Genomic DNA, 25411 nt, shown 5'->3' on the forward strand with positions numbered 1-25411 from the left:
AAATTACATTTACTTTCAATCCGGATTTGCCCATCAAAGTGCTGAGGGTTGATATGAGATTTTTTTTCAATTGCAAAGACTTGGTTTCACTTTTTCAATTGAAAGTGCATATATTTGTTCTCAAAACTGTACCTGGGAACATCTGCAGAAGGAAACTATCTACTAGGTAATGTTAACTGATAACTTTCAATTTTTCTCAGTCACAAGTTAACGTTTCTTCTCATTTGCTAGACAGCAAATTCAAACCGTTTCGTGGAAATTCAGCATTGTCCTGGAAGTGCTGGCTGGGACCAGAAAGGCTGGGACGGTCCTATCTAAAACAATAGATCATGATTCGTTCCATTCGAAACGGGCATATCCAACCAGCGTAGGGTGCCGCCTTGAAGTCTGAGGGCAAAGTCACTTCATTATCGTAGCTTCCTCAAAGAATATGGATATACTGAGAAGTACACGTCTCTCCACCCTAAACCAATGTCGTTGTTCACAAATCGGCAGGGTGGGATGTTTAGCTTCAGCCTATCCTTTCTTTGGATTAGTGGATACATCTCATTATTGTAATACTTAAGTATTCGATGAGGGTTGTTGACGTCAACCGCCGGTATTAAACAGAGAGAGATGCTATGCCACGAGCCTCATGACATGAATGTGCATAGCCATCTCCAGACAACTCCGATATAAAGTGTTTTTTTTAAAATAAATGTTGTCAAGTGTCCTACTCATCAGTACAATCGTAGCAACTTTACTTATATTACTTAAGCATTACTTATATTTGATAAAGTAAACATCGCGTAGCAAATAAGCCATAATTATTTTTGTTCACCAAATTCGACACGCTCATTGACCTCCATACAAAAAAAACTCGTTACATTGGTGGGCGAAACAATGAATAAACGTCACCTGCTGGAGACAGAGCTTCCGCCGAGTTGGACCTCTCTGGCTTCGTTTAACACAAAGCAGCCGTTCCTGACTCTGAAGTTAAGGACGTAGTGAGCCTGGTGTTAGCAAAACTACCATAAATATAGAAACAGCTAAAATATATTTGTGATTTCCTATCAATGAGATCATATAGCATTTTGTTTTTACAGCGAGCTTTTATTTTGAAGGCGGAATCGAAAACAGGAAGTCTACATGTTGCCAGCTGTTACAAAAGCAATCGTCATTTCCACTTTCCCGGTAGGTTGGAATGTGTCCTGTCCAATGAGAACAGAAGTGATATTTTTGATTCTCAACGGGTTGGCTACATTGCAAGTCTGCTACGGGTGAGTTCGTTTGTTTACTAGCTAATTTACCAGTTGTTTCCCCCCCCCCAGTTACTGAATCAAAAAACCCTTGGTACTTTCGTTGGCAAAACTTGCACTAGCTAAGACGATGGTAAATTGGTTAAAATGTTTCATTTGGTATTCGCTATACTGCTGCTAACGTTAGCTAACCATTTTACTTTTAAGCTATAAGGCATGAGGGGTGTGGTATATAGCCAATATTCCACCGCTAAAGGCTGTTCTTAGCACGACACAACGCGGATTGCCTGGATACAGCCCTTACACGGAACCCAAACCGGCTGCGCGCGTGAGCTATCGTGCATACATTTATTTTGCACCCCCACACCAAACGCGATCACGATACGCAGGTTAAAATATCAAAACAAACTCTGAACCAATGACATTCATTTGGGGACAGGTCGAAAAGCATTAAACATGTTTGGCAATTTAGCTAGTTAGCTTGCTCTTGCTAGCTAACGTTAATTTGTCCTATTTAGCTAGCTTGCTCTTGCTAACTAATTTGTCCTGGGATATAAACATTGAGTTATTTTACCTGAAATGCACAAGGACCTCTACTCCGACAATTAATCCACACATAAAACGGCCAACCGAATCGTTTCTAGTCATCTCTCCTCTTTCCAGGCTTTTTCATCTTTTAACTTATATGGTGATCGCATCTAAACTTTCATTGTATTACCACGACAACCGGCAACAAAGTGAAAGAAATAGGTTTTGATTGTTTTACTGTTAATGAGGACATGCGTAATGCCAACAAAACAACTTTTTGGTATGTGTAACCTTTCATTTAACTAGGCAAGTCAGTTAAGAACAAATTCTTATTTACAATGACGGCCTACCCCGGCCAAACCCGGATGACGCTGGTTCAATTGTGTGCCACCCTATGGAACTCCCAAAAATGTCCGGCTGTTATACAGCCTGGATTTGAACCAGGGACTGTAGTGACGCCTCTTGCACTGAGATGCAGTGCCTTAGACTGCTGCGTTCGTGTGTGTGTGTGTAACTATTTAACTGTAAGAGGAATGCTTAAAAGGCCGCTAAAATTGTAAATGTCGGTTATCGGTATCAGTGTAATTTTTATTTTTTTTGCAAGGAAAATATCGGTATCGGCCAAAAATGTTGTATTGGTGCGTCACTAATTAAAACTAAATGCCAAGAAAGCTGTAGGCTATTACACCATTATTTATCATCACTGCATGTAAGGCACATGAAAAAAGAGCAAATGCACTTGAAAGTGTGGTTTGATGAGAACACCAACGTTTCGCCAAGGCATAGATATATGGCCGAGTCGCGCACGGACAGCAGTGGCCACATCAATTCAGGCTACAAGACAATTGCCAAATATTATTACACGTTTTGGAACCATATGTCTCTTTCCTTTCGGGTGGTGTGCTATTTGGATGCTGGAATTATTTTAGTGGATGAATGTGCGTGGGTGACTTACAGTAGGAGCATTTAAGTAATCCGATGAAAACAACATGACTTGTTGCGCCACATTAAAAGGTACATTCTAAAAGCTACATTTTACTGGTAAAATAACGTTATCAATAATCCTGCAGCAGCCCTCTCTTCTAGCGAGCTAGCTACTTATCGACTCACTCGCCAGTTCGTTTTAGCTCTAGCTAATAATAGCCTACCTAATGACAAATGCTCTTCAAATTGTCAATATAAGTGTTTTATTTTGTACAGTTATCAAAAAACATTAAACATAAAGACAAGATGACAGAAGAGCGAAATCAAGTAGCAAATGTTAGTTTAGCTAGCTAGCGACCTTGCCTCATTTTGGTAGACTGTCTACTCGGCTTGTTAACTTGTGATGATTTCAGACTCCTCAATTGGAGAGAAAAAATACTCATGTTTTTTTAAATTTTATTTTACCGTTATTTTACCAGGTAAGTTGACTGAGAACACGTTCTCATTTGCAGCAACGACCTGGGGAATAGTTACAGGGGAGAGGAGGGGGATGAATGAGCCAATTGTAAACTGGGGATTATTAGGTGACCGTGATGGTTGAGGGCCAGATTGGGAATTTAGCCAGGACACCGGGGTTAACACCCCTACTCTTACGATAAGTGCCATGGGATCTTTAATGACCTCAGAGAGTCAGGACACCCGTTTAACGTCCCATCCGAAAGACGGCACCCTACACAGAGCAGTGTCCCCAATCACTGCCCTGGGGCATTGGGATCTTTTTTGTTTAGACCAGAGGAAAGAGTGCCTCCTACTGGCCCTCAAACACCACTTCCAGCAGCACCTGGTCTCCCATCCAGGGACTGACCAGGACCAACCCTGCTTAGCTTCAGAAGCAAGCCAGCAGTGGAATGCAGGGTGGTATGCTGCTGGCACGTAATACACTGAACAAAAATATAAATGGAACATGCAACAATTTCAAAGATGTTACAGTTCATATAAGGAAATCAGTCAATTGACAAGTTCATTAGGCCCTTATATATATAGTTTTTAACCAGGTAGGCTAGTTGAGAACAAGTTCTCATTTACAACTGTGACATGGCCAAGATAAAGCAAAGCAGTGCGTCACAAACAACAAACAAACGTACAGACAATAGCACAATAGAAAGTATATATACAGTGTGTGCAAATGAGGTAGGATAAGGGAGGTAAGGCAATAAATAGGCCATAGTGGTGAAATAATTACAATATAGCAATTAAACACTGGAGTGATAGATGTGCAAGTAGAGATACTGGGGCGCAATGGAGAAGAAAATAACAGTATGGGGATGAGGTAGTTGGATGGGCTATGTACAGGTGCAGTGATCTGTGAGCTGCTCTGACAGCTGGTGCTTAAAGCTAGTGAGGAAGGTGTGAGTCAACAGCTGCAGTGATTTTTGCAGTTTGTTCCAGTCATTGGCAGCAAAGAACTGGAAGGAAAGGTGGCCAATGGAGGAATTGGCTTTGGGGGTGACCAGTGAACATGTACCTGCTGGAGTGTGTGCTACGGGTGGGTGCTGCTATGGTGACCAGTGATCTAAGGCGGGGCTTTACCTAGCAAAGACTTATAGATGACCTGAAGCCAGTGGGTTTGGCGACGAGTATGAAGCGAGGGCCAGCCAACGAGAGCATACAGGTTGCAGTGGGTAGTATATGTGGCTTTGGTGACAAAACGGATGGCACTGTGATAGACTGCATCCAATTTGTTGAGTAGTGTGTTGGAGGCCATTTTGTAAATGACATCGCCAAAGTCAGGGATCAGTAGGATAGTCAGTTTTACTATGGTCTGTTTGGCAGCATGAGTGAAGGATGCTTTGTTGCGAAATAGGAAGCCGATTCTAGATTTAATTTTGGATTGGAGATGCTTAATGTAAGTATGAAAAGAGTTTACTGTCTAACCAGACACCGAGGTATTTGTAGTTGTCCACATATTCTAAGTCAGAACCGTCCAGAGTAGTGATGTTGGACAGGCTGGTAGGTGTGGGCAGCGATCAGTTGAAGAGCATGCATTTAGTGTTACTTGCATTTAAGAGCAGTTGGAGGCCATGGAAGGAGAGTTGTAATGGCATTGAAGCTCGTCTGGAGGTTAGTTAACAGTGTCCAAAGGGCCAGAAGTATACAGAATGGTGTCGTCTGCGTAGAGGTGGATCAGAGAATAACCAGCCTCATTGATGTATACAGAGAAGTCGGCCCGAAGATTGAACCCTATGGCACCCCCATAGAGACTGCCAGAGGTCCGGACAACAGGCCCTCCGATTTGACACACTGAACTCTGTGTGAAGTAGTTGGCGAACCAGACGAGGCAGTCATTTGAGAAACCAAGGCTGTTTAGTCTGCCGATAAGAACGTGGTGATTGACAGAGTCAAAAGCCTTGGCCAGGTTGATGGAGGATATGATATCGTTTAGGACCTTGAGCGTGGCTGAGGTGGGGGCGGTGTTGCAATCTACTGCAAAGACTGCCTGCAGAGTTCTGTCTTACTACCCAGGTCTGTTCCCAAACAATTTGAACTTCTACTTTTAAAAATCCACCTCTCTAAAAACAAGTCTCTCACCGTTGCCGCCTGCTATAGACCACCCTCTGCCCCCAGCTGTGCTCTGGACACTATATGTGAACTGATTGCCCCCCATCTATCTTCAGAGTTCGTGCTGCTAGGCGACCTAAATTTGAACATGCTCAAAACCCCAGCCACCCTACAATCTAAGCTTGATGCCCTCAATCTCACACAAATTATCAATGAACCTACCAGGTACCACCCCAATTCCGTAAACTCGGGTACCCTCATAGATATCATCCTAACAAACTTGCCCTCCAAATACACCTCTGCTGTTTTCAACCAAGATCTCAGCGATCACTGCCTCATTGCCTGTATCCGTAATGGGTCAGCGGTCAAACGACCTCCACTCATCACGGTCAAACGCTCCCTGAAACACTTCAGCGAGCAGGCCTTTCTAATCGACCTGGCCGGGGTATCCTGGAAGGATATCGATCTCATCCCGTCAGTAGAGGATGCCTGGTCATTTTTTAAAAATGCCTTCCTCACCATCTTGAATAAGCATGCCCCATTCAAGAAATTTAGAACCAGGAACAGATATAGCCCTTGGTTCTCTCCTGACCTGACTGCCCTTAACCAACAGAAAAACATCCTATGGCGTTCTGCATTAGCATCGAACAGCCCCCGTGATATGCAACTTTTCAGGGAAGCCAGAAACCAATATACACAGGCAGTTAGAACAGCCAAGGCTAGCTTTTTCAAGCAGAAATTTGCTTCCTGCAACACAAATTCAAAAAAGTTCTGGGACACCGTAAAGTCCATGGAGAATAAGAACACCTCCTCCCAGCTTCCAACCGCTCTGAAGATAGGAAACACTGTCACCACCGACAAATCCACTATAATTGAGAATTTCAATAAGCATTTTTCCACGGCTGGCCATGCTTTCCATCTGGCTGCCCCTACCCCGGACAACAGCACTGCCCTCCCCTCTGCTACTCGCCCAAGCTTCCCCCATTTCTCTTTCTCCCAAATACAGTCAGCTGATGTCCTAAATGAGCTGCAAAATCTGGACCCTTACAAATCAGCCGGGCTAGATAATCTGGACCCTTTCTTTCTAAAACTATCTGCTGAAATTGTTGCCACCCCTATTACTAGCCTCTTCAACCTCTCTTTCGTGTCGTCCGAGATCCCCAAAGATTGGAAAGCAGCTGCGGTTATCCCCCTCTTCAAAGGGGGGGACACCCTTGACCCTAACTGCTACAGACCTATATCTATCCTACCCTGCCTTTCTAAGGTCTTCGAAAGCCAAGTCAACAAACAGATTACCGACCATTTCGAATCCCACCACACCTTCTCCGCTATGCAATCTGGTTTCAGAGCTGGTCATGGGTGCACCTCAGCCACGCTCAAGGTCATAAACGACATCGTAACCGCCATCGATAGGAAACAATACTGTGCAGCCGTATTCATTGACCTGGCCAAGGCTTTTGACTCTGTCAATCACCACATCCTCATTGGCAGACTCGACAGCCTTGGTTTCTCTAATGATTGCCTCGCCTGGTTCACCAACTACTTCTCTGATCGAGTTCAGTGTGTCAAATCGGAGGGTCTGTTGTCCGGGCCTCTGGCAGTCTCTATGGGGGTGCCACAGGGTTCAATTCTTGGACCGACTCTCTTCTCTGTATACATCAATGATGTCGCTCTTGCTGCTGGTGATTCTCTGATCCACCTCTACGCAGACGACACTATTCTGTATACTTCTGGCCCTTCTTTTGACACTGTGTTAACAACTCTCCAGGCGAGCTTCAATGCCATACAACTCTCCTTCCGTGGCCTCCAACTGCTCTTAAATACAAGTAAAACCAAATGCATGCTCTTCAACCGATCGCTGCCTGCCCCTGCCCGCCTGTCCAACATCACTACTTTGGACGGTTCTGACTTAGAATATGTGGACAACTACAAATACCTAGGTGTCTGGTTAGACTGTAAACTCTCCTTCCAGACTCACATCAAACATCTCCAATCCAAAGTCAAATCTAGAATTGGCTTCCTATTCCGCAACAAAGCATCCTTTACTCATGCTGCCAAACATACCCTTGTAAAACTGACCATCCTACCAATCCTCGACTTCGGTGATGTCATTTACAAAATAGCCTCCAAAACCCTACTCAATAAATTGGATGCAGTCTATCACAGTGCCATCCGTTTTGTCACCAAAGCCCCATATACTACCCACCACTGCGACCTGTACACTCTCGTTGGCTGGCCCTCGCTTCATACTCGTCGCCAAACCCACTGGTTCCAGGTCATCTACAAGACCCTGCTAGGTAAAGTCCCCCCTTATCTCTGCTCGCTGGTCACCATAGCAGCACCTATCTGTAGCACGCGCTCCAGCAGGTATATCTCTCTAGTCACCCCCAAAACCAATTCTTCCTTTGGACGCCTCTCCTTCCAGTTCTCTGCTGCCAATGACTGGAACGAACTACAAAAATCTCTGAAATTGGAAACACCTATCTCCCTCACTAGCTTTAAGCACCAGCTGTCAGAGCAGCTCATAGATTACTGCACCTGTACATAACCCATCTACAATTTAGCCCAAACAACTACCTCTTTACCTACTGTATTTATTTTATTAATTTATTTTGCTCCTTTGCACCCCATTATTTTCTGTCTCTACTTTGCACTTTCTTCCGCTGCAAACCAACCATTCCAGGGTTTTTTTTTTTAGTTTTATTTTACTTGCTGTGTTGTATTCACTTCACCTCCATGGCCTTTTATATTTTTATTTATTTATTTTATTTATTTATACATATATTTGTTTGCCTTCACCTCCCTTATCTCACCTCACTTGCTCACATTGTATATAGACTTATTTTTTTTTCACTGTATTATTGACTATATGTTTGTTTTACTCCATGTGTAACTATGTGTTGTTGTATGTGTCGAACTGCTTTGCTTTATCTTGGCCAGGTCGCAATTGTAAATGAGAACGTGTTCTCAATTTGCCTACCTGGTTAAATAAAGGTTAAATAAATAAATAAATAAAAAAGGTGCACCCATGACCAGCTCGGAAACCAGATTGCATAGCGGAGAAGGTACGGTGAGATTTGAAATGGTCGGTGATCTGTTTGTTAACTTGGCTTTCGAAGACCTTAGAAAGGCAGGGTAGGATGGCTATAGGCCTGTAGCAGTTTGGGTCTAGAGTGTGTCCCCCTTTGAAGAAGGGGGATGACCGCGGCAGCTTTCCAGTCTTTGGGGATCTCAGACGATATGAGGTTAAACAGGCTAGTAATGGGGATTGTAACAATTGTGGTGGATCATTTTCGAAAGAGAGGGTCCAGATTGTCTAGCCCGGCTGATTTAGTAGGGGTCCAGATTTTGCAGCTCTTTCAGAACATCAGCTATCTGGATTTGGGTGAAGGAGAAATGGGGAGGCTTGGGCAAGTTGCTGTGGGGGGATGCAGGGCTGTTGACCGGGGTAGCCAGGTGGAAAGCATGGCCAGCCGTAGAGAAATGCTTATTGAAAATCTCAATTATCGTTGCTTTATCGGTGGTGACAGTGCAGGGAGCAGCTGGGAGGAGGTGCTCTTATTCTCCATGGACTTTACAGCGCCCCAGAACTTTTTGGAGTTAGTGCTACAGGATGCAAATTTCTGTTTGAAAAATGTAGCCTTTGCTTTCCTAACTGCCTGTGTATATTGGTTCCTAACTTCCCTGAAAAGTGGCATATCGCGGGGTCTATTTGATGCTAATGCAGTATGCCACAGGATGTTTTTGTGCTGGTCAAGTCTGGAGTGAACCAAGAGCTATATCTGTTCCTGGTTCTACATTTTTTGAATGGGGCGTGCTTATTTAAGATGTTGAGGAAAGCACTTTTTAAAGAATAACCAGGCATCCTCTACTGACGGAATGAGGTCAATAGCCTTCCAGGATATCTGGGCCAGGTCGGTTAGAAAGGCCTGCTCGCTGAAGTGTTTTGGGTAGAGTTTGACAGAGATGAGGGGTGGTTGTTTGATCGCAGACCCATTACGGACGCAGGCAATGAGGCAGTGATCGCTGAGATCCTGGTTGAAGACAGCAGAGGTGTATTTGGAGGGCAGGTTGGTTAGGATGATATCTATGAGGGTGCCTGTGTTTACGGATTTGGGGTCGTACCTCGTAGGTTCTTTGATAATTTGTGTGAGATTGAGAGCATCAAGCTTAGATTGTAGGATTTCCGGGGTGTTAAGCATGTCTCAGTTTAGGTCACCTAACAGCACGAGCTCTGAAGATAGATGGGGGGGGCAATCAATTCACATATGGTGCCCTAGGGCACAGCTGGGGGCTGAACATGGTCTGCGGTTGGTGAGGCTGGTTGGATGCACTGCCAAATTCTCTAAAACAAATTTGGATGTGGTTCATTGTAGTGAAATTAACATTACATTTTCTGGCAACCGCTCTGGCGGACATTACTACAGTCAACATGCCAATTGCACACTCCCTCAACTTGAGACATCTGGTGCACCTGTCTAATGATCATGCTGTTTAATCAGCTTCTTGATGTGCCACACCTGTCAGGTGGCTGGGTTCTTGGCAAATGAGAAATGCTCACTATCAGTGTCGTAAAAAGAATTTGTGCACAAAATTTGAGAAATTATTTTTGACATAGGACCAACACTTTACATGTTTTATTTTTGGTCAGTATATTATAATTACCAATATAAAAATGAATTGTATACAGTTTCTTACCTTAATATTGTTCTCAATGGCAGAGCTGTCAAAGTTGTGAGAAACCTTTCAGGTCTGGTGGAGGCGAGGTGCCTCCCAGTGGCAGCATTCACTTTGTCTCCCCGCCAAAACATTTGGTAAATCCTGCCAAGATTGCGCAACCCATATCGTTAATAAACATTGTTCAAGATCAAAATCTGAAAAATAGAGATGTTTCTATGTTAAATGAACATGTTTAACATTAGTGGATTAAATAAATCTCTTTAGTTAGGATTACTTAGTGTTTCCAGTCCCCTTTAAGACGCCTTAATGTTTCATCTGTAGGTGCTACAATGCAAACATTGGTGTGATGTAAAGCTTTACAGCTTGATCTGTAATGTGATTATTATTTAGATTAAAAAATATATTTAATCTATGAAGATTGAAAAAAATATTAACTTGAATGTTATCCTACATTTAGCCCCTGTTCCTCCCATTTGTTCCATATTGGGTCTATCCTATTATGGTTTAACTCATAAAATATTCAGTTATTTAACCTAGTCATAGCTGCAGCCTTTGCCTGTTGGGCGTATCTAATTTTGTTTGTACATTGATTTGATTATGGGAATTTCTATTTCTACCCTACAGGCCACTGACAAGGACAATCTGAACCTCACTGCCAATGATCTCTGGGGTCACGAACATGTTTCTGCTTTGAAGCATAAAGTACAGAATCTGCCACCTGGCTCTGTGGAGCAAAGAAGTACCCAAGAGACACCAGCAGTGTCAATTAGTCCCATTCCACTGATGTCAGGCCTATTGATGCTAAATTAAGCAACCAATTTGCAAGGAAGATCCCATTTAGTCTGAAAGCAGCCCAGAGATAACCAGTCAGACAGCGCAACTGAATTGTCCAACTATCCACCTTGAGTGCACCGGGCCAAATACAGACGTCTCCTGAATGTCACTCCATATGGAGACTCTGCCAGACTCTAGTGTTATAAGTGGAGAAACTTCACCTCTTAAAGACAGCTGTCATTCATCTACACCATCACAGCACAGTGGTATCAGTGGGGAGCCCAGAGCCAAGCGGTGGTCCTCTAACCAAAGAACCATGCTCACCCCTATTTTACAACCCATCCATCTGGGATTCAACGGGCAGAAGTCCCGTTCCCCAATTTTGAGTCCCATGCATGCCTCAAAGATCTTCAGGATTCAAGATGAAACTTTACCGAACTGCACCGGAGAAAGTTTATTTGAGGACACTATAGACTCCTGCTTTTTGCCTATGGTGGAGCCCACCATTGGCAGCTCTACAATGGATTTGTCACACACACCTCCGGAGAATTGCATTTCTATGAAAGAGAGTTTTACTAAACCAGAGGATGCAAATAAAGATTTGCAAAGGGGCTCAAATTTTTGTCTCAGTTTGCAGGGAAGTCCTACACCAACAGCTCTCAGGGAGACTATATCAATCAATAGCTGTTCCAGAGCTTCCCTGGAGGGCACACATGACATATCTGCATTCGAGGGCAGCAAAGAAAGTCTGCATTCCTTAGAACATAAGGTACAGAACCTGACCACCAATGTTGCTGTGTCTGCTGTGGTCCGAAAATCAAGTGTTGCCTCTTTCTGTCACTCAAATGCTAATGTCACACACATAATTTGCCCTGATAGTGAGATGTCTGCGTCCTGTACGGTGCCATTGTCCTCGTCAACATCTGGTTCCTTGTGTGATGACAAGAGGGTGAACAATGGCACCTTTGAGCTTATGGTTGAACCAACACTGGAGCCCAAAACTGAGACCAATGAGCCCAATGTCACGACTACTGCGCTGGAGTCTGTGGAGATTAGTAGGCCAATGAAAGACACCTTTGAAGCTTGCCCTCCTATGAAGTTCAATACAACCACTGAGCAAGAGACTTATGATGGTACCAAACAACTTCTAAACAATACTTTTCGTACTAACCCTCATTTAAATGCAACCACTGAGCCAGTGACCATTGTTGGCAATGCACGCCCCTCTTTTCAAACTGACCACGAACCAACAAAAAGTTCTGAAGTCGATGTCCGTGACCATACGGTACAGTCCCAACCAGGCCCGTCCGGGAGAGATGGTGACCCCTTCACCTTGGATGATACGCTGGAGTTGGGTCCCAACTTTCTGCTCACATCCACGCCCATGGTTACATCTAAGGCTTTAAGGAAACCGGAGAGACCCTCAGATGTGTGGAAAAGGTTATCTTCGGGCTTCCTGCCAAAACCAGCCAAACCACCTGCTGTCTCTAAACTCGCCACTTATAGGAAGACGTTCCTTCAGCCCCCGAGTGTCACCTCCAATCCCAAATCACTGCTACCCCCACTGAGATCTGTGTCCCAGCTTCCATCACTGACTTGCCCACCAAAGACCAAGACAGCCCCCGTGGCTTCAGCCCCCTCGGAGCCATCCTCCTCTGCCATACCCAGCACAAGATGCAAAACACGAGCAGATGCCTCGGGACATGCTGCGGTCACTGTTTCTCAGCAGGTAGGCTATGGGGAATGCTAAGTGGTTGCATCTGAAAAGGATATATTTATTTTAAAAATTCTAAACATTTTAATATGAAGGCTATATTTATGAGTTTGATATTATCCTCTACCAATCCATCCACTGTATTTAGTAAGATTGAATCAACAGATTGTACAACGCTATCCAGTCAGTTCTTTTCCTCAATTTCTCTCCTAGGCCTCGACAGAAAGTACTTCCAGTAGTAGGCGTAGCACAATTGCAGGTGAGTAGCTGTTCCTTTGAATCTTTTGGGTATGTATGGCTCTGTCTCAAAGTTTAAACCTTTCCTCGTATCTTATCCTCTGCTGATTACTGATTTGGCAGAACATGGCAGGTGAAAGCAATATAGTGGAAACTTATCTTTTCCTTTTACCTCTGTGTTCATGAAGGAAAGGATATGAGGAGAAGAAGCCATTTTAGAGTACTGAGACAGCCTAAAGGGAATCTCAGTCATACTTCCCTGATTCCTTACATCCTCTTTCTCAAACGCATTTGATAAAAAGGTTCTAGGGAAGGAGGAGGAGGAGCAGGAGGAGGAGGCGGCAGCGGCGAAGAATCAAGAGATACAATTTAAGATTGACGTCTTTAGACACAGTGCATTCGGAAAGTATTCAGACCCCTGGACTTTTTCCACATTTTGTTACAGCCTTAATCTAAAATGGCTTAAATTTTAAAGTCATCAATCAACACACTATCTCATAATGACAAAGTGAAAACAGGTTTAGACATTTTTGCACATTTATTGCAAAACAAAAAAACACCTTATTTACTTAAGTATTCAGACCCTTTGCTATGAGACTTGAAATTGAGCTCGGATGCATCCTGTTTCCATTGATCATTTACATTTACATTTAAGTAATTTAGCAGACGCTCTTATCCAGAGCGACTTACAAATTGGTGCATTCACCTTATGATATCCAGTGGAACAACTACTTTACAATAGTGCATCTAACTCTTTTAAGGGGGGGGGGGGTTAGAATGATTACTTTATCCTATCCTAGGTATTCCTTAAAGAGGTGGGGTTTCAGGTGTCTCCGGAAGGTGGTGATTGACTCCGCTGACCTGGCGTCGTGAGGGAGTTTGTTCCACCATTGGGGTGCCAGAGCAGCGAACAGTTTTGACTGGGCTGAGCGGGAACTGTACTTCCTCAGAGGTAGGGATGCGAGCAGGCCAGAGGTGGATGAACGCAGTGCCCTTGTTTGGGTGTAGGGCCTGATCAGAGCCTGAAGGTACGGAGGTGCCGTTCCCCTCACAGCTCCGTAGGCAAGCACCATGGTCTTGTAGCGGATGCGAGCTTCAACTGGAAGCCAGTGGAGAGAGCGGAGGAGCGGGGTGACGTGAGAGAACTTGGGGAGGTTGAACACCAGACGGGCTGCGGCGTTCTGGATGAGTTGTAGGGGTTTAATGGCACAGGCAGGGAGCCCAGCCAACAGCGAGTTGCAGTAATCCAGACGGGAGATGACAAGTGCCTGGATTAGGACCTGCGCCGCTTCCTGTGTGAGGCAGGGTCGTACTCTGCGAATGTTGTAGAGCATGAACCTTCAGGAACGGGTCACCGCCTTGATGTTAGTTGAGAACGACAGGGTGTTGTCCAGGATCACGCCAAGGTTCTTAGCACTCTGGGAGGAGGACACAATGGAGTTGTCAACCGTGATGGCGAGATCATGGAACGGGCAGTCCTTCCCCGGGAGGAAGAGCAGCTCCGTCTTGCCGAGGTTCAGCTTGAGGTGGTGATCCGTCATCCACACTGAAATGTCTGCCAGACATGCAGAGATGCGATTCGCCACCTGGTTATCAGAAGGGGGAAAGGAGAAGATTAATTGTGTGTCGTCTCTGCATAGCAATGATAGGAGAGACCATGTGAGGATATGACAGAGCCAAGTGACTTGGTGTATAGCGAGAATAGGAGAGGGCCTAGAACAGAGCCCTGGGGGACTCAGGGACTAAGGCTGTAACGTAACAAAATGTGAAATAGGGGAAGGGGTCTGAATACTTTCTGAAAGCACTGCCAAGTTATTGTTACTCATTGTGTATTTATTATTACATGTTTTACTTTTCTATTATTGTTCTATTTTCTTTCTCTGCATTCTTAGGAAGGGCCAGTAATAAAGCATTTCACTGTTTGTCTACACCTGTTTACAAAGCATGTGACACTTTTTTGTTTTGATTCCCTCAGTCATCACCTCTAATTTATTGTTGAATTTATAGAATCCAAGCTGACGAGCACTGGCCTGAGGAAACCTCAATCCTATGGCACTCAGAGATCCATAGCTAGCCTCAGGCATCCTGCAGTAAGAGCTATGGCAACCCACTCCACTGAAAACCCCAGCCTCTCTTCAGGTATGAACAGCATTGTATGAGAGTGTTGGAATTAAACCTAACTGCCCAGTATGAGAATCTTAAAAGCTTGATCCCACAGCTTCATGTACAGTGCATTTGGAAAATATTCAGACCCCTTGACTTTTTCCAGATTTTGTTGCGTAATAAAATTAAATAATTTCCCCCTCAATCTACACACAACACAATAGATAATGACAACGCGAAAACAAGTTTATCAAATTTTCCAAATTTATAAAAAATAAACAGATACCTTATTTACGTAAGTATTCTGACCCTTTGCTATGAGACTCCAAATTGAGCTCAGGTGCATCCTGTTTCCATTGATCATCCTTGAGATGTTTCTACAACTTGATTGGAGTCCACCTGTGGTAAATTCAATTGATTGGACATGATTTGGAAAGAAACACACCTGTCTATAGAAGGTCCCACAGTTGACCCTGCAGCACTCCACCAATCAGGCCTATATGGTAGAGTGGCCAGATAGAAGCCACTCTTTATTAAAAGGCACATGACAGCCCGCTTGGAGTTTTCCAAAAGCACCACTTTTTTCTCACCTTTATTTAACCAGGTAGGCTAGTTGAGAACAAGTTCTCATTTGCAACTGCGACCTGGCCAAGATAAAGCATAGCAATTCGACACATACAACAACAGAGTTACACATGGAATAAACAAAACGTACAGTCAATAATACAGTAGAACAAAGAAAACAAAGTCTATATACAGTGAGTGCAAATGAGGTAAGATAAGGGAGTTAATTAAGGCAATAAATAGGCCATGGTGGCGAAGTAATTACAATATAGCAATTAAAGACTGGAATTGTAGATGTGCAGAAGACGAATGTGCAAGTAGAGATACTGGGGTGCAAAGGAGCAAGATAAATACAGTATGGGGATGAGGTAGGTAGATAGATAGGCTGTTTACAGATGGGCTATGTACAGGTGCAGTGATATGTGAGCTGCTCTGACAGCTGGTGCTTAAAGCTAGTGAGGGAGATTTGCTGGTGCGGGCAGTGATCGGTTGAATAGCATGCATTTAGTTTTACTTGCATTTAAGAGCAGTTGGAGGTCACGGAAGGAGAGTTGTATGGCATTGAAGCTCGTCTGGAGGTTAGTTAACAGTGTCCAAAGAGGGGCCAGAAGTATACAGAATGTCTGTGTAGAGGTGTATTAGAGAATCACCAGCAGCAAGAGCAACATCATTGATGTATACAGAGAAGAGTCGGCCCAAGGTTTGAACCCTGTGGCACCCCCATAGACTACCAGAGGTCCGGACAACAGGCCCTCCAATTTGACACACTGAACTATATCAGAGAAGTAGTTGGTAGAGGCAATCATTTGAGAAACCAAGGCTGTCGAGTCTGCCAATAAGAATGTGGTGATTGACAGAGTCGAAAGCCTTGGCCAGGTCGATGAATACAGCTGCACAGTATTGTCTCTTATCGATGGCGGTTATGATGTCGTTTAGGACCTTGAGCTTGGCTGAGGTGCACCCATAACCAGCTCTGAAACCAGATTGCATAGCGGAGAAGGTACGGTGGGATTCGAAATGGTCGGTAATCTGTTTGTTGACTTGGCTTTCGAAGACCTTAGAAAGACAGGGTAGGATAGATATAGATCTGTAGCAGTTTGGGTCTAGAGTGTCTCCCCCTTTGAAGAGGAGGATGACCGCGGCAGCTTTCCAATCTTTGGGAATCTCAGACGATACAAGAGGTTGAACAGGCTAGTTATAGGGGTTGCAACAATTTCAACAGATAAGTTGAGGGTCCAGGTTGTCTAGCCCAGCTGATTTGTAGGGGTCCAGATTTTCAGCTCTTTCAGAACATCAGCTATCTGGATTTGGGTGAAGGAGAAATGGTGGGGGCTTTGGCGGGTTACTGTGGAGGGTGCTGGGCAGTTGACCGGGGTAGCCAGGTGGAAACCATGGCCAGCTGTAGAGATGCTTATTGAAATTCTTAATTATAGTGGATTTATCGGTTGTGACAGTGTTTCCTAGCCTCAGAGCAGTGGGCAGCTGAGAAACAAGATTCTCTGGTCTGATGAAATCAAGATTGAACTCTTTGGCATGAATGCTAAGTGTCACGTCTGGAGGAAACCTGACACCATCCCTACGGTGAAGCATGGTGGTGGCAGCATCATGCTGTGGGCATGTTTTTCAGCTGCAGGGAGACTAGTCCAGATTGAGGGGAAAGATGAAGAGAGCAGAGATCCTTAATGAAAACCTGCTCCAGAGCGCTCAGGACCTCCGACTGAGGTGACGGTTCACCTTCCAACAGGACAATGACCATAAGCACACAGTCAAGACAACACAGGAGTGGCTTCGGGACAAGTCTCTGAATGTCCTTGAGTGGCCCAGCCAGAGCCCGGACTTGAACCCGATCTAACATCTCTGGAGAGACCTGAAAATAGCTGTGCAGCGACGCTCCTCATCCAACCTGACAGCGCTTGAGACGATCTGCAGAGAAGAACGGGAGAAACTCCCCAAATAGAGGTGTGCCAAGCTTGTAGCGTCATATCCAAGAAGACTCAAGGCTGTAATCACTGTCAAAGGTGTTTCAACAGAGTAAAGAGTAAGGGTCTGAATACTTGTGATATTTCAGTTTTGTATGTTGTGGGTGAACAGTACAGGAGGGGACTAAGCACACACCCCTGAAGGGCCCTGTTGATTGTCAGCGTGGCGGATGTTGCCTACCCTCACCAACTGGGGGGCGGCCCGTCAGGAAATCCAGGATCCAGTTACAGTGGAAGGTGTTCAGTGCCAGGGTCCTGAGCTTGGAGGGCACCATGTTGTTGAATGCTGAGCTGTAGTCAATGAACAGCATTTTGACTTTAATTTTGTCAAGGTGGGTAAGGGCAGTGTGGTGTGTGATAGCTTGCATCATCTGTGGATCCGTTGGGCCGGTATGCAAATTGGAGCAGTTCAACAAAGTAGTGAGTAATGGGTCTGAATACTTATGTAAATGTGATATTTCCTTTATTTTTTTTATAAATTTGCAAAAATGTCAACCTGTTTTTGCTTTGTCATTATGGGGTATTGTGTGTAGATTGAGGGGGGGGGCAGATTTAATACATTTTAGAATAAGGCTGTGGAAAAAGTCAAGGGGTCTGAATACTTTATGAACGTGCTGTAAGTTGCCATATGATCTGTTAATGTAATGGTACTGTGTTTTTCTGTCATGCATGTCTGAGCTGTATAACCAAAACAGTACATTAATTACTTGTGAATATTCCACCTGTAAGTGTTAACCCAGTTATTTGTTGTCCATGTTTCCTTATCAGACAAATCCCTGACAAGGTTGTTTTTGTCAAACATTTGAAAATAGAAGAATGAAATCCTTTGTTTTTGGCCATTATTTTCCCTAATTTGTATAACAAATGTTCCATTTCATCACAGGTTTAAATGGAAGGAGCCTACAAGCACCCAAACAAGGCCAGAAGCACTTGCCAACCAGGAGTGATGCTTTTCCTGTAGCAAAGAGGAAAAAAATAGGTAATTATTCTGTGAGCTAGATGAACTTGTATTGTTGATGTAGTGTGGATGTTCATTAAGGAATAACAGTGCAGGTCATGGAATTTTAAATGACGGTGATTGGCCAGCCTAATGACCGTGATCACCGTAATAACCATTCATATAGCAAACAAACAAGTTTTTATATGCATCTTTTCTCCTCTGCTCCTGACTGCATGTGCTGCCATTGTAATAGAATAAAGAGAACGGGCATCCCCATTTTAAAGTCTATTATGGCATAATGGGTGGAGTAGCTTCCATTGCAATTGTACCCATAGGAGCAAAGCAGGAAGTAAAATATGTGCTGTGATTTGTTGATTCAACTGACATTACAAAATAGACATTCCATTTCATGAGCCTCACATCAGGTAACATCATTTGAATGAACATTCTACATTACCATTGAAATTATTGCATCACAATACCAGATAGCCATTGTACCCATGAGTTTACAAGTCAAATTGCCACCGTTAGAGGTTCTAATTCATTCTATTTCTGTGTGCTGCATTGTGGGGAGAGTTGCCGAGGCAACTGAATAATTATTTGCTTGTTTTAGCAAGGACCAACAAAGTTTCTTCACATTGTTAAAAGTTAAAAAAAAAGAAAAGAAAAAGTAATGTCTTATGTTACAACGAAACGTGCCTAAACGACGACACCGATAATATAAAGCTGTCTGGCCTCTCCGTGCATCGGCAGGACAGAGCAGCTACGTCTGTGAAGATGAGTGGGGGTGTGTCTATTTGTCAATAACTGCTTGTGCGCGATGTCTAATATTAAAGAAGTCTTGAGGTATTGCATAGAATACCTCATGAGTAAGCTGTAGACCACACTATTTACCAAGAGGTTTCTCGTCTATATTATTTGTATCCGTCTATTTACCACCAAACTGATGCTGGCACTAAGACCGCACTCAACGAGCTGTATAAGGCCATAAGCAAACAAGAAAATGCTCATCCAGAAGAGGTGCTCCGAGTGACCGGTGTCTTTAATGCAGGCAACCTTAAATTTGTTTTACCTAATTTCTACCAGCAAGCCACATGTGTAACCAGATGGAGAGAAACTCTAGACCACCTTTACTCCACACAGACTCATTCAAAGCTCTCCCTCGCCCTCCATTTGGCAAATCTGACCATAATTCTATCCTCCTGATTCTTACTTACAAGCAAGAACTAAAGCAGGAAGTACCAGTGACTCGCTCAATACGAAAGTGATCAGATGACGTGGATGCTACGCTACAGGACTGTTTTGCTAGCACACACTGGAATATGTTCTGGGATTCTTCCTATGGCATTGCGGTTTACACCACCTCGGTCACCGTCTTCATCAATAAGTGCATCGACAACTAAGTTGTACCCACAGTAACCGTACATAGATATCCCAACCAGAAGCCATGGATTACAGGCAATATCTGCACCAAGCTAAAGGCTAGAGCTGCAAGCTTTCAATGAGCGAGACACTAATCCAGACGCTTATAAGATATCCCGCTATGCCCTCAGACGAACCATCAAACAGGCAAAGAGTCAATTTCAGGACAAAGATTGAATCCGACTGCTCGTTGGATGTGGCAGGGCTTGAAAACTATTACGGACTACAAAGGGAAACCGAGCTGCCAAGTGACGTGAGCCTACCAGACGAGCTAAATGCCTTTTATGTTCGCTTCGAGGCAAGCAACACTGAAGCATGCATGAGAGCACCAGCTGTTCCGGAAGACTGATCACGCTCTCCGTAGCTGATGTGAGCAAGACCTTTTAAAACAGGTCAACATTCACAAAGCCACGGGCCAGACGAATTACCAGGACGTGCATTCCAAACATGCGCGGACCAACTGGCAAGTGTCTTCACTGATATTTTCAACCTCTCCCTGACCGAGTCTGTAATACCAACATGTTTCAAGCAGACCACCATAGTCCCTGTGCCCAAGAATGCAAAGGTAAACTGCCTAAATGATTACTGCCCTGTAGAACTCACATCGGTAGCCATGAAGTACTTTGAAAGGCTAGCTTTGGCTCACATCAACACCATCATGCCGGAAACCCTAGACCCACTCCAATTCGCATACCACCCCAACAGACCCGCAGATGACTCAATCTCAATCACACTACACACTGCCCTTCCCCACCTGGACAAAAGGAACACCAATGTGAGAATGCTGTTCATTGACTACAGCTCAGTATTCAACACCATAGTACCCACTAAGCTAAGGACCCTGGGACTAAACACCTCCCTCTGCAACTGGATCCTGGACTTCCTGACGGGCCGCCCCTGGTGGTAAGGGTAGGCAACACATCTGCCACGCTGATCCTCAACACTGGAACCTCTCAAGGGTGCATGCTTATTCCCTTCCTGTACTCCCTGTTCACCCACAACTGCGTGGCCAAGCACGACTCCAACACCATTAAGTTTGCTGACTATACAAGTGGGCCTGATCACCAATAATGATGAGACAGCCTATAGGGAGGAGGTCAGAGACCTGGCGGTGTGGTACCAGGTCAACAACCTCTCCCTCAATGTGAGCAAGACAAAGGAGCTGATCGTGGACGATAGGAAAAGGAGGGACCGAACAGGCCCACATTAACATCGACAGGGCGGAAGTGGAGCTGGACGAGAGTTTCAAGTTCTTTGGTGTCCACATCACCAACAAACTATCATGTTCCAAACACACCAAGACCGTTGTGAAGAGGGCAGGACAACACCTTTTCCACCTCAGGAGACTGAAAAGATTTGGCATGGGTCCCAAGATCCTCAGTTATAAAGCTGCACCATCGATGGCATCCTGACCAGTTCCATCGCTGCCTGGTATGGCAACTGCTCGTCATCTGACCGTAAGGCGCTACAGAGGGTAGTGCGTGCGGCTCAGTACATCACTGGGGCCAAGCTTCCTGACATCCAGGACCTATACAGTTGAAGTCGGAAGTTTACATACACCTTAGCCAAATACATTTAAACTCAGTTTTTCACAATTCCTGACATTTAATCCTATTAAAAATTCCCTGTCTTAGGTCAGTTAGAATCACCACTTTATTTTAAGAATGTGAAATGTCAGAATAATAGTAGCAAGAATTATTTGTTTCAGCTTTAATTTCTTTCATCACATTCAAATCAAATGTTATTTGTCACATGCAGATGTTTATGCGAGTGTAGCGAAATGCTTGTGCTTCTAGTTCCGACCATTCAGTAATATCTAACAAGTAACCTAACAATTTCACAACTACCTTATACACACCAGTGTAAAGGAATGAATATGTACATAAAAATATATGAATGCGCGATCGCCAAACGGCATAGGCAAGATGCAGTAGATGGTATAGAGTACATTTGTATAGATTTGAGATGAGTAACGTAAGTTATGTAAACATGATATAAAGTGGCATTGTTTAAAGTGGCCAGTGATACATTTATTACATCAATTTTTTCATTATTAAAGTGGCTGGAGTTGAGTCAGTATGTTGGCAGCAGCCACTAAATGTTAGTGGTGGCTGTTTAACAGTCTGATGGCCTTGAGATAGAAGCTGTTTTTCAGTCTCTTGGTCCCAACTTTGATGCACCTGTACTGACCTCGCCTTCTGGATGATAGCGGGGTGAACAGGCAGTGGCTCGGGTGTTTGTTTTCCTTGATGATCTTTATGGCCTTCCTGTGACAGGGTGGTGTAGGTGTCCTGGAGGGCAGGTAGTTTGCCCCTGGTGATGCGTTGTGCAGACCTCACTACCCTCTGGAGAGCCTTCCGGTTGTGGGCGGCGCAGTTGCCGTACCAGGCAGTGATACAGCCCGACAGGATGCTCTCGATTGTGCATATGTAAAAGTACGTGTTTTTGGTGACAAGCCGAATTTCTTCAGCCTCCTGAGGTTGAAGAGGAGCTGCTGCGCCTACTTCACCACGATGTCTTTGTGGGTGGACCATTTCAGTTTATCCGTGATGTGTACACCGAGGAACTTAACTTTCCACCTTCTGTGGGTATTACGATGCACTTTCTAATGAACTCGCTCACCGACTCAGCGTATTCGTCAATGGAAACACAATTAAACTAATGGCCATCCAGGACTATTTACTTTGACATTGCGCGCCCCCCCCCCCCTCATTATGTATGCATAGTCATTTTACAAATGATCTTGACATGTATCCCTGCACATTGACACTGTACCGGTACCCCCTGTATATAGCCTCATTGTTATTATGTAATTATTTTAAGTTTTTGATTTCATAAAAAATGTAATTTTTATTTAGTAAATATTTTCTTAACCAACAATGCAGTTCAAGAAATAGTTAAGGACTTGTAAGTAAACATTTCACGGTAAGGTCTACACCTTCATTTTTTGGATGGCCTTCATCCATAACTGTTATAAGGTACATCATTGTGCCAGCCCTAATCACAATTAGAAATGTATTTTTTGTTCTTGCATATATTATGTTCATACAAGTATTGTTTGTTTCTCGTCACTGCAAGGTGGAACTACAGACTTGTAATTGTGTCTGTGGGGACATGGTGCCTCAAGAAAAATGTATGCTGTCTTTTAACTAACCGTGACTTGTCTATACCCCCAGACAGTACCGTTCTCTATTGCTAGAACTCGATGCAGCTGGGGCAATGTGTATGCAATAGAAAAAAACACTTGATAATCAAATTCTTGTCTCTTTCCATACATTCAGATGGCCCAGATCTTTCAACATGCAGTAAAGCTCGAGCATGCTCTGCAGAGCCAGCCAGCGGTGCTAGGTGCTTGAAGAAGCCTGCAACCAACTTGAAGACTGTACCGGCAAAGAAACTGATCCCTGGTGAGTTAGTGCTCTACTCAACGGAGAACCATGGCAACATTCTGGTACTCTACCCTCCTCGCGTGTGCACTCGTACACTCTCCCTCATGGATTTAAAATAAAAATTGTGTGTGTGAAATGGGGTAGGAGTGTCTTGCAGCCATGCTTGCACCAATCCAATGCTTTTAACACTAGCATCGCCGAGCCTTGGCACGTACTAGTAGCTGCCAATGCGTGCCTTTGGAACATCTACATTTTAAACGGTCTAATAAATCTGTGTAATATACACCATCACAAATAAATCCATTATTTTGTTTAGATGGGTCTTAAGCAGGGATGCAAGCTAGTTACCTTTCAGTGAAATTTGCTTTTTTGAATCCAAAATAAGTAACCTACGTGATTCGGGTAGATCTGATGAGAATTTTTTTTTGCGGGAGGGGGGGCACTTAGGATCGCTACTGGCTGTAAGCGAACGAGTGATGCGCGTTTGTAGCAATACTTGCTGTATCCAAAGCTCAGCCAATCGTTCACATAAAAGCAGAATGCAGCACGTGACTGAGAAGAGAACCAACTTGCTAGTTACAGCATCAGCGAGCGCTCTGGAAAGACGGTGCTCTGGAAAGACGGTGGAGAGTGGAAAGGCAGTTTGCCTGTTACAGCAGCGTGTCACTTGGATGACAATGAAGAGGTAGGTGAAAAGCCTGACGGGTGAGGGTGATGAGGCGTACTTCATCTGATCCATGTAGTGAATCTGTTAGTCAATGTGTTTGTATTGGCTAATGGCAGTAAGGCCCCCAAAAAATGTTTAATCAAATATTTGTAATTTTTTTTAACGTAAAATGGTCTTAAAATGCGAAATCAAATAGCAAAATGATGGTATGACCTTAAAACAATACCATTATAGGTTAGTACTCCATTACAGCATATCAACAATTCACTCTGGAGAATATATCTAAGCATAACCACACATCTGAACGCAGATGCTTCTGAAGCGGTGTGGGAAGAGTCTTACTTTCGTGATAAGGCGATATAAAGTACACTGAATTAACACTACTGTTAGCAGTTGCTGTTATTCTTCAATAACACAGACCCCAAAGCAAATCAGGGGGAGGTTAATACGTTTATTCAAAGACAACAAATCATGCGGGGAGGTAGATGTTCATGCTCCCCTGTCCTTTGTGATTCTCTCCATAGAACAAAGCAACAGGATGTAATTTATAACCCAATTAGAAGTAATTGCAGTACAACTGGCCCAAATAACAAGTATCCTGCTCCAGACTCGCTGTACAAATGAGTCAGACTCATGAAAACAGCACACGTAGCTATGAGTTCAGGACTGATATTCCTAACATTCTAAACAGATGTTGAACTGAAACAACTTTCTATTGATTGTTAATTCTAGTCCTCTGCGTTTTGTATTTATCTTCGACATATTCTTACTTAGACTATTTAAAAATTATATATATATATATACGTTAACCCCTCTAGGGTATGTGGGACGCTTTCACCTCCAGTGAAATTGCAGAGCGCCAAATTCAGAAAACAAACAAGTGTTATACATAGGTTTTAAGATGAACTTCTTCTGAATCCAACCACGGTGTCAGATTTTCAAAAAGGCTTTACGGCGAAAGCATACCTTGCGATTATTTGAGCACATCGCCCAGCAGACAAATCATTACAAACAGTAACCAGCTAAGTAGAAGAGTTACACAAGTCAGAAATGGAGAAAATTAATCACTTACCTTTGATCTTCATATGGTTGCACTCAGAAGACATTCATTTACTCAAATGTTCGTTTTGTTCAATAGTCTCTTTATATCCAAAAACCTCAGTTTTTGTTCGCGTTTTCTTCAGTAATCCACAGGCTCAAACGCAGTCACAATAGGCAGACAAAAAATCCAAATTGTATCCGTAAAGTTCATAAAAGCATGTCAAACAATGTTTATATTCAATCCCCAGGTTGTTTTTAGCCTAAATAGTCGATAATATTTCAACCGGACAATAACTGCGTCAATATAAAACGCGCGAACAAAAAGGTGTTTGGACATAGATTATGGACTTTATGGAACAAATCAAACATTTATTGTGGAACTGGGATTCCTGGGAGTGCATTCTGATGAAGATCAAAGGTAAGTGAATATTTATAAATGCTATTTCTGACCTCTGTTGACTCCACAACATGGCGGATATCTGTTTGGCTTGTTTGGGCTCTGGGCGCTGTACTCAGATTACTGCGTGGTGTGCTTTTTCGGTAAAGCTTTTTTGAAATCTGACACAGCGGTTGCATTAAGGAGAAGTTTATCTAAAGTTCCTTGCATAACAATTGTATTTTCATCAACATTTATGATGAGTATTTCTGTAAA

At 43.7% G+C, this 25411-nt stretch overlaps 1 protein-coding gene across 5 annotated transcripts in view; it reads left to right on the forward strand.

Annotated features, from left to right (window-relative positions):
- The first annotated feature begins 6 nt into the window (after positions 1–6).
- Positions 7–25411, forward strand: part of LOC139581060 (uncharacterized) — a 45441-nt gene continuing 20036 nt past the window's right edge. For 2 of the 5 annotated variants that reach the window (XM_071410411.1, XM_071410414.1), the window contains exons 1-6: positions 1137–1259; positions 10554–12432; positions 12631–12676; positions 14662–14793; positions 18184–18279; positions 22944–23069. In XM_071410411.1, coding sequence (XP_071266512.1) covers positions 10867–12432; positions 12631–12676; positions 14662–14793; positions 18184–18279; positions 22944–23069 — 1966 coding nt within the window. In that variant the 5' untranslated portion in view covers positions 1137–1259; positions 10554–10866. Of the gene's footprint in view, positions 167–1135; positions 1260–1282; positions 1372–10553; positions 12433–12630; positions 12677–14661; positions 14794–18183; positions 18280–22943; positions 23070–25411 lie in introns of those variants that run through there. The other 3 variants (XM_071410413.1, XM_071410412.1, XM_071410415.1) reach the window with 3 other exon arrangements.

Source organism: Salvelinus alpinus, chromosome 7 (assembly GCF_045679555.1).
Source record: "Salvelinus alpinus chromosome 7, SLU_Salpinus.1, whole genome shotgun sequence".
NCBI lineage: Eukaryota > Metazoa > Chordata > Actinopteri > Salmoniformes > Salmonidae > Salvelinus > Salvelinus alpinus.